This window comes from Idiotropiscis lumnitzeri, chromosome 9, assembly GCF_059441095.1.
Source record: "Idiotropiscis lumnitzeri isolate Australia: NSW breed Sydney's pygmy pipehorse chromosome 9, RoL_Ilum_1.0, whole genome shotgun sequence".
NCBI classification, from domain to species: domain Eukaryota; kingdom Metazoa; phylum Chordata; class Actinopteri; order Syngnathiformes; family Syngnathidae; genus Idiotropiscis; species Idiotropiscis lumnitzeri.
The window spans coordinates 21,736,427-21,752,103 of NC_142399.1; the positions used below are offsets into that span (position 1 = coordinate 21,736,427).

The following is a 15,677-nucleotide window of genomic DNA, read 5'->3' on the forward strand; positions in this document are numbered from 1 at the left end:
AACAGTAAATATTGCTTTATTGAAAAGAATGATGACAAACACTTGTAAAAGGTTCAGCACTGTCACACAAAAGTATTTACAGGTTAAATATTCACTGTGGTTAAGTAAGGCAGCTGTTAGATTTTGTTGATGTTGGCTGAAGGTAGGGTTGACTTGTCCAAATCATCAAAATAAGGATGAGTCAAAGCTTCACGTGTTGAGATCCTTTTGGGAGGATTGTAAGCCAACATTTTCTGTAAATGAGAGGAGAAGATGTTACCGCCTGTGGCGGGCGCACGTGATTCCGGCACCAAATTCACAATTGTAGGGGTGTCCCCGTGCAACATTTTTCACTTCCAATCCGATACCAATACTGCGGCCTACAGTAATCCCGATATCTGATATCGTCCGATATGAAATGACTAGGGATTGTACATGCAGTAATTAAATTTTTTAGTCTGAATTGTGAGAGGAGGGGGGCACCATGGACTGGTTGGCAGTGCAGAGGTCATGGGTTTGATTCCGGCGCCAGTCTTCCTGTGTGGAGTTTGCATGTTCTCCCCTACTGCCACATTTCCTCCCACATTCCAAAAACATGCATGGTCGGTTGATTGGACAATCTAAATTGCCCCTTGGTGTGAATGTGAGCATGGGTGGTTGTTTTTCCTTGTGTGCCCTGCGATTGGCTGGCAACCAGTTCAGGGTGTCCCCCGCCTACTGCCCGAAGATAGCTGGGATAGGCTACAGCAACCCCCGCGACCCTTGTGAGGAGAAGCGGTACAGATAATGGATGGATGGATGTTAGAGGAGACTTGTTCAAGTTATCCCGTTAAACCGAATAATAGTGAGCAACGGTAGGTATGAGAATATTTGACCCATTTATTCAAAACATGAGGTGCATCTGACTCCTAAATGGATACATATATCCTGTGAAAAAATAAAGTTCGAAATGTAATCAAAGTACGGTAATATTAATGGATAACGTAATATATCACAACAAATTTAATTGTGCATTTTATTTTTATGTGATGCCAATGAGGGTTTTAGGCAAATTTTAGAACCCGTTTGAAGACACATTTTTATTCTTTAGCTTTCGACTCAACGCGAGACTGTCGCTGTTCTGCTATTATTCTGGCATCTATTGTAAATGTGTTTGTGTTTTAATTTGTGCTCTAATTACCTTCTAATTTATATGACGGCAGATGGTAAGCGCTCTGTTTCCAGCTGTTGTGAAATGCGTTAAATAAATAAAATTGTATTATTGTATTGTATTATGTTCTGATACTTTGAGTGTTGGTATTACCCAGTTCATCACCCCATAAGCGTCTGAAAGCGTGTGAGATCTTTCTCCTTTGATGTCAAACACAGACAAACACACGCCGTTTTGGTTGTTAATAAACCTGAGTTTACTGATAAATGCCTCTTCAATACATAGTCGCTGCTACAATAGGTGAGTGTACCATTCAACACATCGTGTTAGTTTAGGTGTTAGAAAGTTACAAACACACACCGTAAACTTGGTGTGCCAACTACAGCTAGCTTGCAGACACGATTGAATGTCAGAAATGAAAATGGGCATCAGCCACAATGAGCTTCCTTTCTCGATGATCGGGCATCCCCGTCGTGCTGCCATGAAAGTGAGGTTTGCATCTTAAATATTTGTGGTTGAAATGTCCCGTAAATTTAGGACTCTGTTGCCAACACCACATAGCCATGACACTCCTTTACCGACAACGCTTTTGCGATTACAATTCGATTTGCGTTTTTTGTATTTTACACGTTAAAATGCATTAAAATGCTACTGTTATCCGTTTCTGTTTCGACTTGCGTTATTTTATACACTCTTCATCTTTTCCTTTACACTTGTCTCTCATTTCCTCGCTTGCCACTGCAGCATATCCGCTCATATCCTCCACTGCACTCTTCCTCACGCATGCGCACACACACCCCCATGTTACACACAAGCTTGTCACAATGCTCGCAAAACTACGATTGTGAGTCAGTTTAGTTTCAGACAAAGAATTTGATCAATATTATAATACAAATCACTAATGTCACCATTTGATGAAAAGTACGAGGCGCTCTCTTCTGGCGATTACATTGTATTGTATTAGTTTTTTGGGGGCTAATAAAAGCAGCATGTTCACCATTGCTTGTATTAGACATGCACGATCACAAGTTGCAATGTTGCCATTAGTGCTGAAAAGACGCTCTGAGAAGGTACGTACAAATACTTACGAGATAGTTTTCAGATGCCAATTTCTTTCATGACGTGAATGCTACTGTTAGCGATCTTAGCTTAGCACGTGAATGACTGCTAGTTGTTGCCTCCCTTTCTTCTGTTTATTTCGAATCCGTTTGACAGGCTTCATCCTCAAATTGGTGGTGGTGTTTTAAACGTGGAAATACGTTGGTCGTGTTGCCTCTGGAGCCAATGCTTTTTTTTTTTTTGATGCGGTTCATTTAAGTCAAATCCGCCGTACGTCCAAATAATAGACGTACCGCCCGTCTATAGCACGAGCATCGCACACTCCTCATTAACGGCGGCAGAAGTTACTTCCACTACATCCACTTCGGCACACGGAAATCACAGTAAAAAACAGAGGTGCACGCGTAGCGTGTTATTGACCGACTGCGCTGACTGTAGGCATCGGAGCGTAGACTTACATGTGTTTGCCAACAACACTGATTGGCCAGCGCCATTAAGACCCGAGCATCGACAATTCTGGAGGGCTAATTCATCTGTCACTCAAACGCCAAAGAATGGGGGAGAGAGAAAAAAAATACAAAACCTCAATGTTTTGCGATTAGATAATCGCACCACGTCAAACCTCGATGTCGATTAGATTTAGATTTATCGTGCAGCCCTACGGCAAATAAATATCCAAGTAAACGATTCGTCAATTAGTTAAATTGTCAACTATGTCACTATAAATCGACTAATCTTGGCAGACCTAATATAACAGCATATAAATGCAATATACAAAATTGGGTTATTTCCGAGAAATTACAGTGTCCCTAACTGTTAAACATGTTCACCCTAAACATAGTCTTGTTTAATTTGCAGGTCTAGGTAAATTTTAGTTTTCTCTGAATAAACTGAATGAAAATAGACGATTTACAGGGTTTTGAAGAAGAGATGTTCGTACTGTATATGAATGAATCTTACTTTGAGTAGGTCCAGACCATTCTTATCCAGGTTTTTCACCACTGAGGCAAGGTTGCCAGGCTTCCATTTTGGAAAAGTGCTTTTGTAGTCGGGTAAGCTTTCCACATCAGGCCAAACAACATTATCGGGCGTTCCCAACGTCCTAAAAAGACAAAAAAAAAAAAATAAATAAGACAGAGAGACAAGCGGTATAAAAAGATTTGTTATTTTTTAAGAACCAACCAACCACACTTTAAACCAGCCCATCAATGATTTTCATAAAACACATGCTTAAGACTAGGGGGTGCAAGTAACGATTGGTTGCAACAATAATCTGCTGTGAGTCAGCGAATCAGTGCACTAGACAAGAACAGGAAGTGACAAATTGGAAAAACTGATAATAGAAGCTATTTCTCAACAACTAAATGAACTTTGCTCATTTTCACATCTCCTCAATGAAAATTACGGCTGGCAGGACAGGAGAGTACGAAGACGAAGTAATAAATGTAATTCACAAAAGATCACCGGTATCCGACATCACAGTCCAAGCCTATGCATAGACTATCGCTGCAGCTGGCTTGAAAGGGTACTATTTCACCCGCATGCACAGAAAGGCAAGAGTAGTTGCCGTCTACATCAGCTTTTGCAGTGTTCTTCCGTAATTTCCCGTTCCGACATGTCGGTGCGACAGTTTGCCACAATGGCCGACGTCGGGTTGGCATGGAGAGGCCTTAAGAGTTGCAGTCTGAATATAGCTATGTTGATTATTCGCTGAATTGGATTAAAAAAATTAATAAAAAGTTCAATTAACATCTCTCTTTAATAAAAAAAAGGACCTATTGGACCTAGAAATTGGACATGTGTTTTCTAAGGAAAGCGACAAATATAAAATCAGTGTTACTTGTTTGCAGTACCTGCAAATTGGTGGAGTATATATTGATCAAGAACAATTGGCCACTTTGGGTGATCCCTTTGCTATTAAAGCACGCAACTGGCAATGACACCTTTTCACAAAAATCGGCAACTCATGATCGGCAGTCGATCGATAGGTGCACCCCTTGCTTTGAGTGGAGCATTGGCTTTTAAGCAAAAACTAAATACTACCTGAATATTCTAAACAGCTGGTCAATTTCAGAGTCTCCTTGGAACAGTGGCTTCTTGGTGGCAAGTTCAGCAAAGATGGTGGCAGCGCTCCAAACATCAACAGGAGTTGAATATCGGGGAGAGCCCAAGAGAACCTCAGGAGCTCTATACCAAAGGGTTACAACCTGGAACAATATAATGCGACATTTACCTATGAAGTCATTTGAGAGAATGAGTGTTGGCTGTCGTCATTTATTTATTTATTTTTTGATGGGCATACTGAAAATTTCCTTTTAAATGGCACGATTATTCTAACATATTGTTAAAATTGCTGCGGAAGAAGAGTGAGCGTATGGAAGGGAACGAGGCATGGTAATATTCTTATTGTGGGCATCGGTGATTATCCAAACTCCAGTACCCCAAACGAGGTGTCCAAAATTATCAAACAAGTTTTTCAACTTGACATAGTTTGATTGCTCACACTGTTCACTTGCACCCCGTAAGACAGGAGACAACAGAGTGAGTGAGTGAGTTTTGCCAAAATGCATTACGATGGTGACGCTGTGGACATTTTAAGAAAAGCCAGAGAAAAAACTGCTGATGTACGACGGCAAAATGGATCAATATTTTTCCGGAATACACCACGAGTTGTAAAAGCACAACCCTCATTTTCAGATACATAAATCCCTACGAGGCTGCCGCGACTCTTGCTTTGGATTCTTCTATCTGGCAAGATCATTTTCAAGAATGAAAGCCTGGAGTTTTAAAGACCCATCCAAGGCTATGGCCTATGGTCTACTAATTTTTCAATGACTCAAGCTTAATCTGAAGGTATTGTGCATTTGTAGGATATACGGCTGGTTTACGCAACATTTTAGGGTTTTGTCAGCACAATGTAGTTAAACTAGTTACATGCAGTAAAGTTTTATTGCTGTTTTTTAATTTATTATTATTATACATCATTCAATGTCTGCTGGCTTTGTTTAATTAATCTCAAGCAAGCGTAAACAGAAATGGAGTCTCACCTCATGGGTATAGACCCTGACAGGAACACCAAAGGCCCGAGCCAGACCAAAGTCAGCCAGTTTGATGACTCCCTTGTTGTCAATCAAAAGGTTCTGCGGCTTCAGGTCTCGATGGAGGACTCGACGACAATGACAGAAATATATGCCCTCTAAGATCTGGTAGAGGTAGCTCTAAAGAGACAGTGAGAAGTATATGAAAACGACTGGCATTTTATGTCATTAAAATGTTTGAACAGGGACACAAAGAAATGCAGTCCAACCATACTAATAAGAGCTCTCAACTTGCTGTCTTGATGTACAATTTATCCAAACAAAACTGAGTACACCTGAAAAGAAATGTAATCAGTTTCAAATCAAGATTTTACACCTTTACGTGCTTAGAATAGAGATGAGGAAAATTATTTAATGAGTTTATTTTAGTGGTTTGTAGTGTGGAAGTGCACACATTGGCACGATCCATCTATCTTGATATTTTTTGTACTCCCCCCCCCCCAAATAAAAAACACTCTTTGAATAATCGTAATCTAAATTTGAGGAAAATGATGATTGATTAATATATTTTCCATAATCGAGCAGCCCTAATATATAGACATTTATATACACTACAAAAAGTTGCAGGCCTGCAACTGCCGCACACACACATTTCCTATTGGTCCTTCTTCGTTTGGGTTCGGCAGCTTCATCTGTGCGGTGAACTGGGCATTGAAATGTGGCACCCAAATTTTAAAATTTAAATGATCCACATAAGTACTGGTTCCATTTGATTCCTGATGCCCAATCCTAATGCTAGCCCTAAATGGTCACCATGTTTCTCAATGTTATTTATTTATTTTTATTTTTTTGTGGGAAGGGGCAGCCATTTTAGGAGAAGTGGAGAGAGAGAGAGAAAAAAAAAAAAGATAAGTCAAGCAGGAAGCCCAAATTTCTCAAGCAGGAAGCCCAAATTTTATGTAGCGCAGGCAATTTTTCTTTAAGAAAACGCTTCATAATTCTACGAAAATTGTGTCTCTAGCCCAGGTTCCACAGTTTTCCCTTTAGGAATTTCATTGTTCATCAATACTCAACATTTCAATTCACAAACGCGGTTCAAGAAAAAATTAACTTCGTAAATAAGAGTGAGTCAATGTTGTGGCTTCAATACGGGAATCATGTTTTGGTTCTTTCAACTATACATCCATTCAGCCATTCTCCAAACCGCTCTTCATGAGGGTGGGGGCGTCCCAGCGTCTTCGGGCATTAGGCGGGGTACACACTGAACTGGTTGCAAGCAAATCGAGGGCACACATAGACATACAGTCACACTCATAATCACACCTGGACAATTTAGAGCTTCAAAGTCCTCAATGCCCATAGATTGAGCTAGCCTTCTCTCTAATTAGCGGTCCAATTTGCGGGAAGTTTTTAGCACAACAACAGTTAAAGCATTCCAGGACATTTCATTCAAGCCACTGTACTTCGTCCGTCAAGCCGCAAGCAATTTCCGCTGAGCAGGTAAACTGCCAGAATCATACTGAGCTACAATCGATCCCTTGATTGTTTACTTTGTATCCTGCTTCGCTTCATCGGATGCATTTCACTCCCTCTTCCACGGTCATTACTGGTCTTCTTCATTTGGATGCCAAATAAGTCATTTACACATCACCGTTTTGGATCCGATCATGGAAGAGGGGGGCAAAGTTTTTCCGTTATATGGCGCGGGAACTGCTTGAGGTTGCGTGACTGCGGGCTTCGCTATGGCTTCTGGGTATCGGAATTTCTGTTGTGAGGAATCGATCTTTGAAGTAATATAGTAGTAGAAAATTTAATGGATAAGTTTTTTTTCCGGGTGAGGAAATTTCCGTTTGACAGAGGTCTGTAGGCGGGAATACTTACCGTATATATATATATATTTTTTTTTTAAATCCAAGTCAAAAATAAATTACCTTTTAGTTGCCTGTTTTAAATGAAAAGTAGGGCTGGGTGATATGGCTGAAAAGTATATTGTATTAGTAGAAAAGTACCGTATTTTCGCAGTCATAAGGCGCACTTAAAAGTCCCAAATCTTCCCCTAAACTAACACAGCGCCTTGTAAGGCGGCGCGCCCATTATATGGACAAAGTATCACTCGCGACCATCAACTCTTTTACTCATTGGGCTGTTCGGAGTGCATGTTAGCACACCCTACAAAGTGTGAGTCATCTATGCTTCAAAGTGACCATGACTATACTTTATGTGACTATGGTGTTTGGGTGATGGTGTGGGAGAAAGCTGGACAAAAGGGCAGCTGTCCACAATGTTGTAGTCTGTCTTATAGGGCTGGGCGATAAACCGAAAATTTACCGTTACCGAAATTTATTAGAATGACCGACATCATTTTGCCCATGTCGGTAAATTCGGTGTCTAAAAAAAGAAAAAGAAAAAGAAGTCTTTTCTGTCTGCGGCGATGCTCATGCCCCTTTAAGACGGCTCCAGCGCGTGTAGTCACGTGACTCCTCCCTTCTGAACAAGAATGTAAACAAGACGTGTTCGTAGCTGGCGATTCAAATCCTGAAGCGGCTGACACGGCTGCGGACGAAGTAACGTTAGTTGAAATTGTTCCTGTCGCGCTTGTCCCGAAAATAAAGTGGACATCTGTCGTTTGGAAATGTTTTGGGTTCCATAAAGACGATGTTTAAGCAAAAGAACATAAACTACAAAGTGCGTCGTAAGCACCAGAAACAGCGCGTCCAACCTTTTCTTTTTCACCACCCACAACACAACCATGCTGTTGACTTGGAGCTTGTGCTAAAAGTTCAAAGTGAGGAGCAAGTTTGGACAAGTGACAACAGCTCATAACGGAGGCGACACCATACGAGAGAACGTCTCAGAGGTGGACGCGATAGCCGAGCACATAGCTAAAGATAGAGCTCCTCTTGTTACAATGGAGCGGACAGGATTTACACGCCTCATGAAAGTAGCCGACAAGAGGTACGAAAATATTTGCCGCAAACAGGACTTCCGATATGGACAACATCGGGACGGGAGCGGAGACATGTCAAGCATTTTGCATCCACATCCGACTTGTGGTCTTGTCGCAATATGGATCCCTGTTTGCGCCTGAATGTGCATTACATAGACGGCAAGTGCCGATTGCGCACCAGGGTAATCGAGACGGCACATTTTCCTGATGAAGCACATGCGTTTATTTGGCATTGGCATTCCATTGACATTTTTTTCCCCATTCTATTTAGCATTTTGTTTACAGGCGACTAGCGCCTTTGCACATGGCATTATTTAGATTGTTTACACGATACCTTTACACAAATCTAGGCCTTTGCAAATGGAATTACAGCATCTCGGCACAATATATTTACATAAAAAGATTTTGTGAGAGGTACCCTTTTTCTCCTGTTCTTTGTGACATTGTTCAAGTCACGCAAAACAAGCTAGTTTGAATGTTTATTCAAATGATTTTTGTACTTCTATTTTTCATTGAAAGTAATGCGTACCAGTTGGTCAATAAAAAAAGCAGTTAATATGCATTTCCTGCATTTATTTTGATTTTGGTCCTCAGGGGGAATTTATCGCGCATTTATCGTTAGAGGTAAAACTGCCTAATTTATCGCGATATTGATTTTAGGTCATATCGCCCAGCCCTACTGTCTTATCATTTATGTTATTGCAAGCAAGAAACGTCCCAGGTTTAGACAACAGACAAAAAGCCCAAAGCATAACAGCAAATCTCTCTAAACAGCCATGTGATTTGGCTGAGTCTGAGTGGCTCCCAAGAAGCCATTGCTATATCATTTTGTGTTATTTTTATTTCTTTTTGGTATATTGAGGGCATGAGAGATACATGTTTTGTGTTAATCTTATTTCTTTGTTTCATTGTTTGCTTGTATGCTGAGTATTTTATTTATTTATTTTTTTTTAAACCGTGACTCTAAGGAGTGTGGTGACCAGTGAAGTCCCTCCCCTGACGTAGTCTTGTAGACTATTGCCATGATACCTATTATTGGTTAGAGTCATTGTTAATTATAGCGATTGTCAATGGTATCATAGCACCTGTCTTTGAAATGTGGCGATTGCTTATGGTATTGAGGCAAAGTGAATTGCCATGGGCTGAGTCAGCGCGAGCAGCCGAGCTATTGCTATGCTAAAAGCAGCTGAGCAAGCGCCTTGTAACGCGGCGCGCCCAGTGTGTGCTTCAAAGATAGAAATAGCACCCTCAACAGGTGTTGCGCCCTTTGAGGCAGCGCGTCCTACGACTGCGAAAATACGGTATTTCATATTGGACGAGAGACATATTTTTTTTTTTTTAACTGTTGAACCGATGGAAAAAAAGGTTGAATCCCTGTTATTTTATCTTATGATTGTTTCACTGTCCTTTGAAAAACACGTACATTTTTTAAGTTAATGGTGTTTCCATGTAACAGGTATCCCATTAATGTGAGCATTTAAAAAAATGTATATAATGCATGTTCTTCACAGGACAGCAACGATATAAAACTTATGTCAATGAAACTTCGAAAAAGTAAAATAAAGTGGTCAATATTAGATATTAAACTAAATATTTGTGGGTTATTTCATATCAGTCAACGTTAATATTTATTTTTTACCTTTAACTGTTTTGGGCACATTGTAATGTAGTGTAATGTACAGTTTCACATCCACCGGAGCATCAACGCTAATTTGCCTAAGTATACATTAGCCTTCATTCAATGTTCATACAATGTGTAGTGAACTAATATTCTCTTGCGGCGCATACATTAGCGTTGACCAACAATCTCAGGACTATTTTATCTTTTATTTTACTGCCTTTTTTTTTACCTATGAGTGGGGTGGCAAGCGTGGGACATGGCTAACACTGGCGCAAGTACATCGAGACAGGGAACTCCTTTACTTGTACACCACGCCTCCATTCTGAGGTGTTTAATCAGGTCAATGGGCATAAAATCATCATATTGTACCGAGTCGACTGGTAATTTATTTGAAGGGAGTTACGCAACTCTCTCCTTCTGCGTATGACCCAGACCTGCGCCATTACTTTAGCTGAGTCTTCGTTGGTTTTTAATGACTTCTTCATGTTTGGAGGCCGCTGTGCGCTGCCCACAGCACACTCAATGCCGCAATCGTGGTATGTGTTCTTATTTTTACTATCAAATATTTTATCAAAGGCTATTTTCTATTGATCTATTGACTATTGCGATATATATTGATACTGAATTGTCGCACCAGTCCTAATGAAAAGTAAACTTGTTTTCAATATTATAGAATTCTTGCATGGGGCATTATAATTAAAAAATTAAGTGGCTCTTGTAAAAAATATTTTTGACCATTTTGGAACCTCTTTGATTAACCCTTGGTCTATACTGTATACTCTGAGCTGTCCTGTGAGATTTTTCTAATGTAAAGATGTGCCTTGACTTATTCAACATTGGAAAACACTGACCTAATGGAAGGGGCATAGTATGAAAACGGAGTGTTACCTTGACTAACATGGGCTCCATGTACTGGCCAGAAGGAAGGGAGTCCAGGTATTTCTTGAGGTCCATGGATAGGAACTCGAAGATAAGATAGAGACGAGACTCCTGCATCAGGACATCTAGGAGTCTGTAAAATCAAACACCCTTTTGATTAACATTTTATCATTGTAAACATTTCTACATAGTGTCTATTTACAAATGTTTATATTGTATTCGCATGTACAAACAGACAGACGTCAAAGTGAATAACCGTTGTGCCCCTGGGCAGCTAAAGGCTCTTGGAGGTGATCCTCAATTGTCATTATTATATTTAAAGTGGTAACTTCACTTAATGCTGTTGTTGGTGGTTCTATTTAAGAAATTCTCTAACTCACAAGCCGTTGCATGATCTGATTATTTGCTTTGTGTTGTGAGGTAGAAATAAGCTTCATAAACGTTAGCGTGATAGTGAAGTGAAATAAATCTTTTTTCCTCCTCATTTGTCACACAGATAAAATTGCAAAGAATAAGAATGACAGAGGAAGCTTGTATATTAGCTATAAGTATTTTAAATGTAATAAAATGTATTGGTCCCAAATAGGGGATGTTTGCAGGAGCAATACTGGATACAGAAAAAAAAGAAAAAACACACACCAGAAGAGAGTTTTATAAAAAGTATATTGCGCAAAACAAAACCCGAAATATTGTCTGGGCAATAACTATGCAAACAATTCCAGACTATCAGCAAAGTTCCTTGTTAATTTGTAAATCTAAGATGTCACTATTCTTGAAGAGACTTGCTTTCTTTATTTGAGTTGAAAATTGGTGAAGGCTAATTCATCTATGGGCACTGTAATTTGAACAAATTATAGAAAACTAAACTAAAAGCCAGTTATAAGGTTTTCATTTAACAAATCTGCAGTGTTATTACTTTGTTTGCAAGATTTTGCATTAGCTAGTGCTAAAAGTTAATTCTGACTTGAGATTTGCATAATAAATGTTAGTTTCTTTATTTTAACATTTTGCTCCCTTCATGGAATGTGTAATTAACCTTGTCAGAAATTGTTCATTTAGTAAATTATTATAAAATAAAATATTTTTACATGGTGATGTATACTATTAATGTATACCATGCACTTGAGACAGTGATATGAATTTCGGGCCACATCACTCATCACTGCTTAACAGTCAAAAAAAAATCAATAAAGTGAGTGAACGCAAATAAATATTACGAAAGGGAAAGAATTAACTAATAAACCTATAATTATTACTAACCACTGACAAAAAGGGGGGAAAAGGATGCAACGCAAGGGTGGAGCGTGAGGGGAATTTCATATGTAAAAGGGTGCTCAGCGCACAGTTCTGCCTTACACAAGCAATGTTTGTGAAACAATCTTGATTGTCAAATTAAAACATTTAGGTCCATTTCCATTTTCAAGAAATCTGTAAAAACACAATTGCTGAAAAAATATCGATACTGCTACTTAGCAGTCGGGTCGTCCCGACTAGTCGACATAGTCGACGATGACGTAAATACGGCAGCACACTCAGCATACCATCGATGACTGGTGTCGTATCTACGTTAGCACGCAAAACATACATGACGTATTTACGTTGACATGTGTAGCGGCACCTTTAAGCAGGTAAAATGTGGACAATAAAGTCCAAAGTATGGCCATATCTTAGCACAAGGTGAAACGAGTTGGTTGTCTGCAGCCTTTGTAAAGCTGAGTTGGCGTACCACAGCAGCACATCAGCAATGCACGAACACCTGAAATGACATCACCAAGGGGTACTGCAAGAAGACGATAGAAAGCAAAAAGCTTGAGGTTCTTAAGTCCATCTAAGTAACTAACTTACCAATATGAGCCGTTAGTACTGATGTTGTTCTGTGTGATATATTAACATGCATCGTTACGTTTCATTTCTCGAAGCAGCTGGTTGCAATCAAAGTTACCCAGTGTTGAATTTCAGCTTCGTGCATTATATAGCTAACATTAGCGGAGCTCGTTCACTCCGGTCAAATTGTTTTGGTGCTTGTAGGTAACGTTACTGGTTCCACTGCTTTATGTACCCAAAAACAATAACGCGTGACATTTCTTTTGTATATATTGCGCAGGTGGGCCTAAAAGCTCTCGGTCTCACCGTCTCTCTGAAGACCCCCATCTGCTGCACAACATCCAGGTTGTGTTTTGGATGTCTTGCATAAAATAAAAAATAAAAAAAATCCTAGAGAAACACTAGCCTGCTTACCATATAGTCTGCTACTGCACGAATATTTGTGTGCCTTTTCAAAATCATTGCGATAATATTTCAGTATCCACTCTGGCTTTATCAGTATTTTTCAGCTTAACACAGTGCTTCTCAATTATTTCCTGTCACGCCGTACCAAGAAGAAAACAATTTGCGCCCCCCACCACCATTTTTTTTACATTTCGTACTAATGAACATCTTCTTTGTATATTGATGTTAGATTGTCAATAAAATGTCCCTTAACAAAGCTAAATTGATAAATATAATTTTGAGAACAATTATATTGAGGATTTTGAATTTTCAGTACTCTGTTGTGCAAATATTGATGAGATGATAAATATTTACTATACGTTTTTATGGGTTTTTTTTAAACTTTATTAACATGAACAAACCAAACAGTTATTAATACGTACATAATATAGAAAAGACAAAAAGAAGAGCCAGGGGTATTTTAAACAAACATTCTATATAAATAACATAAAGCAACATTTTTAATATGTTTACTCCTAGCTCGCCTCCTCGTTTAGAACGCTACTCGTAGTGGAGTCGTTTATTTGCCATCACATAGCTTGTTGCTGCTGCTGTGCACGGACGGACTTACATAGGGTTCAAATAAAGTCCGTTCTGCTGCGGCGCAAGATAGCTTGGCTCAGAGCATTTAAGTAGCGGCAAAAGAAATTACTTCTGGGCCAACGAGCGACGCCTTTTTTTTTTTTTTTTAATCAGTACTGCGTGACCTACTGCGTGAACTAGGGGCGAGCTCAAACTCACGTTGTCTGAGATTGCCTTTTTCCGACCCAAAACGATGCATCGTTCAGCCGGAAAAAATGCATGTTTCCAAGGGTCCCACGCGCCCCCCCAGCATTGTACCCCAGGGGGGGCGCGCCCCACCATTGGAGAATCACTGGGTTAACACAAACTGATGTTGCACAGGTTTTCCCCTCTCCAAAAAGAGGAATGCACATGAGAAAGAACATCTGAATTCACATGAAGTATCTTCAGAATGACACTAGAGATGAGAGAAGCAAATATGTTATATCCTGTTAGAAAAAGTTGTGACAGTGTTCACTTGCACAAGTCTTCAGACGTTATTGGTTTTTGTGTTTATTTACGAATTATTTAATTTTGTTATTTATTCCTGTTAATTCTGTTACTTGGGCTGTTGAACATGCGCTTACACATTGTTTCACTGTAATCCATCAACAGAGAAAGACATCCATGTTCACACGTCATGATGCTTGCCTAAAAGAGATGTGACTGTTGATTCAACTTGAAGTTTTTTTTTTTTTTACTGTATTAAGCAAAGAATTTAAATAAGCGTCAGAAGTTGTTTTGTGAATTAATAATCGTCAATGGCAATATAACTGCGGGATTAGTTGAGAAATTTGTTTAAAAATTATTTGTTTAGACCAGGAGTGGGCAAACTTTTTGTTTGGCGGGCCACAATGGGTTCTAAAATTTGACAGAGGGGCCGGAACATGAGCAGATGGTAACCTCACCTCATTGGAGAAAAAAAATACATTTAATTTTAAATGAAAGTGAACAAAAGCACGACAATATACATGTCTTTGAAAAAACACAATATTTAGAAAATAAAACATTAACAAGGTGTATTCATTTAATTGTTTTCATGTTCGGCGGGCCAGATTAAAATGTTTACTGGGCCTTTGCCCATGCCTGGTTTAGACGAAACAACTATTCCTAAAATTAGTCAATAGATTAATCTGGAGAAAAATAATCGTTTGGGACAGCCATACTTAGCAGTGCAATTTATAGATTATAATATAGAAATCAGGAGATTCAATCATTTTTTGTGACGTATTGTAAAATCATGTTTCTAAGTGTGTCTTGAATTTAATTGTCATCCATTCATTTTGTGTTGATAAGGGTTAGATATAAGATTTTTTTAAAACTTGTTTCTGCCACCTCACATTTCTTTTATTTCTAAGAATGAAATGAATATAAAAAAAATAAAGAAAAAAATACATTCCCAGGACTTCCCATGACGTGACGATTTAAAAAAAAAAATAAAAAAATAAAATGTTGCGCCGTCCGTAGTCCCAGAAGTAATTTGTTTTGCCGCAGCTTGTATGCTAGGCACCAGGCTATCTTGTGCTGCAGCAGTATGGACTTTATTTGTACTGTATACAAGTCTGTGCACAACGGCAGCAACAAGCTGTGTGATGACAAATAAACGACCCCGCGAACAAGTGTTTTAAATGACGAGGCGAACAAGGGGTTGCTGAGCATGCTAAGTGGTAAAGTGAAATTCTGATTCAACCCAAAATAAGTGCTTGGGTCTACAGCCAACTTTTCACAGAAGTCTGGTTAGAATCGCGTTAGGGCGAAGAGCCAGCACCTATGAACAGAAAGGTTGTATTGCAATCAATACGTATCTAGACATAAAGTAAGACGACGGCTACATTAGCAATTTAGCAGACACTCTCAGAACAGAACACTAAAACGGATGACGTCATCATGACAAAGAGGTTCGATGTCAAACGTATATTAAATATTTATAGTTTGATCAATAACATTTGCATAATTTGATACCACAGAGTACCGAGTTTTGAGATCTACACAATAATAGGTCTCTAAATTATATATTTTAATCAATTTAGCTTTGCTAAGTGATTTTATTGACATCATTATGCACATAATTACACATGAATCCAAAATTATACTTGACAGAAAGTAGTTTTTAAAAACTGGACTCCGGTTTCCTGCCACATTCCAAAGACATTCATGGCAGCTTAATTGAACACT

General features: G+C 39.1%; 1 protein-coding gene across 4 annotated transcripts in view; it reads right to left on the reverse strand.

Annotated features, from left to right (window-relative positions):
• The window catches only part of cdk1 (cyclin dependent kinase 1), an 18,391-nt gene continuing 2,714 nt past the window's right edge, over positions 1–15,677 (reverse strand). For all 4 annotated transcript variants that reach the window (XM_088304213.1, XM_088304215.1, XM_088304214.1 and 1 more), the window contains exons 4-8: positions 10,683–10,806; positions 5,236–5,406; positions 4,232–4,395; positions 3,149–3,290; positions 1–233 (exon numbers count right to left, since the gene is read on the reverse strand). In XM_088304213.1, the coding sequence (XP_088160339.1) occupies positions 117–233; positions 3,149–3,290; positions 4,232–4,395; positions 5,236–5,406; positions 10,683–10,806 (718 nt within the window). In that variant the 3' untranslated portion in view covers positions 1–116. The remainder of the gene's footprint in view (positions 234–3,148; positions 3,291–4,231; positions 4,396–5,235; positions 5,407–10,682; positions 10,807–15,677) is intronic.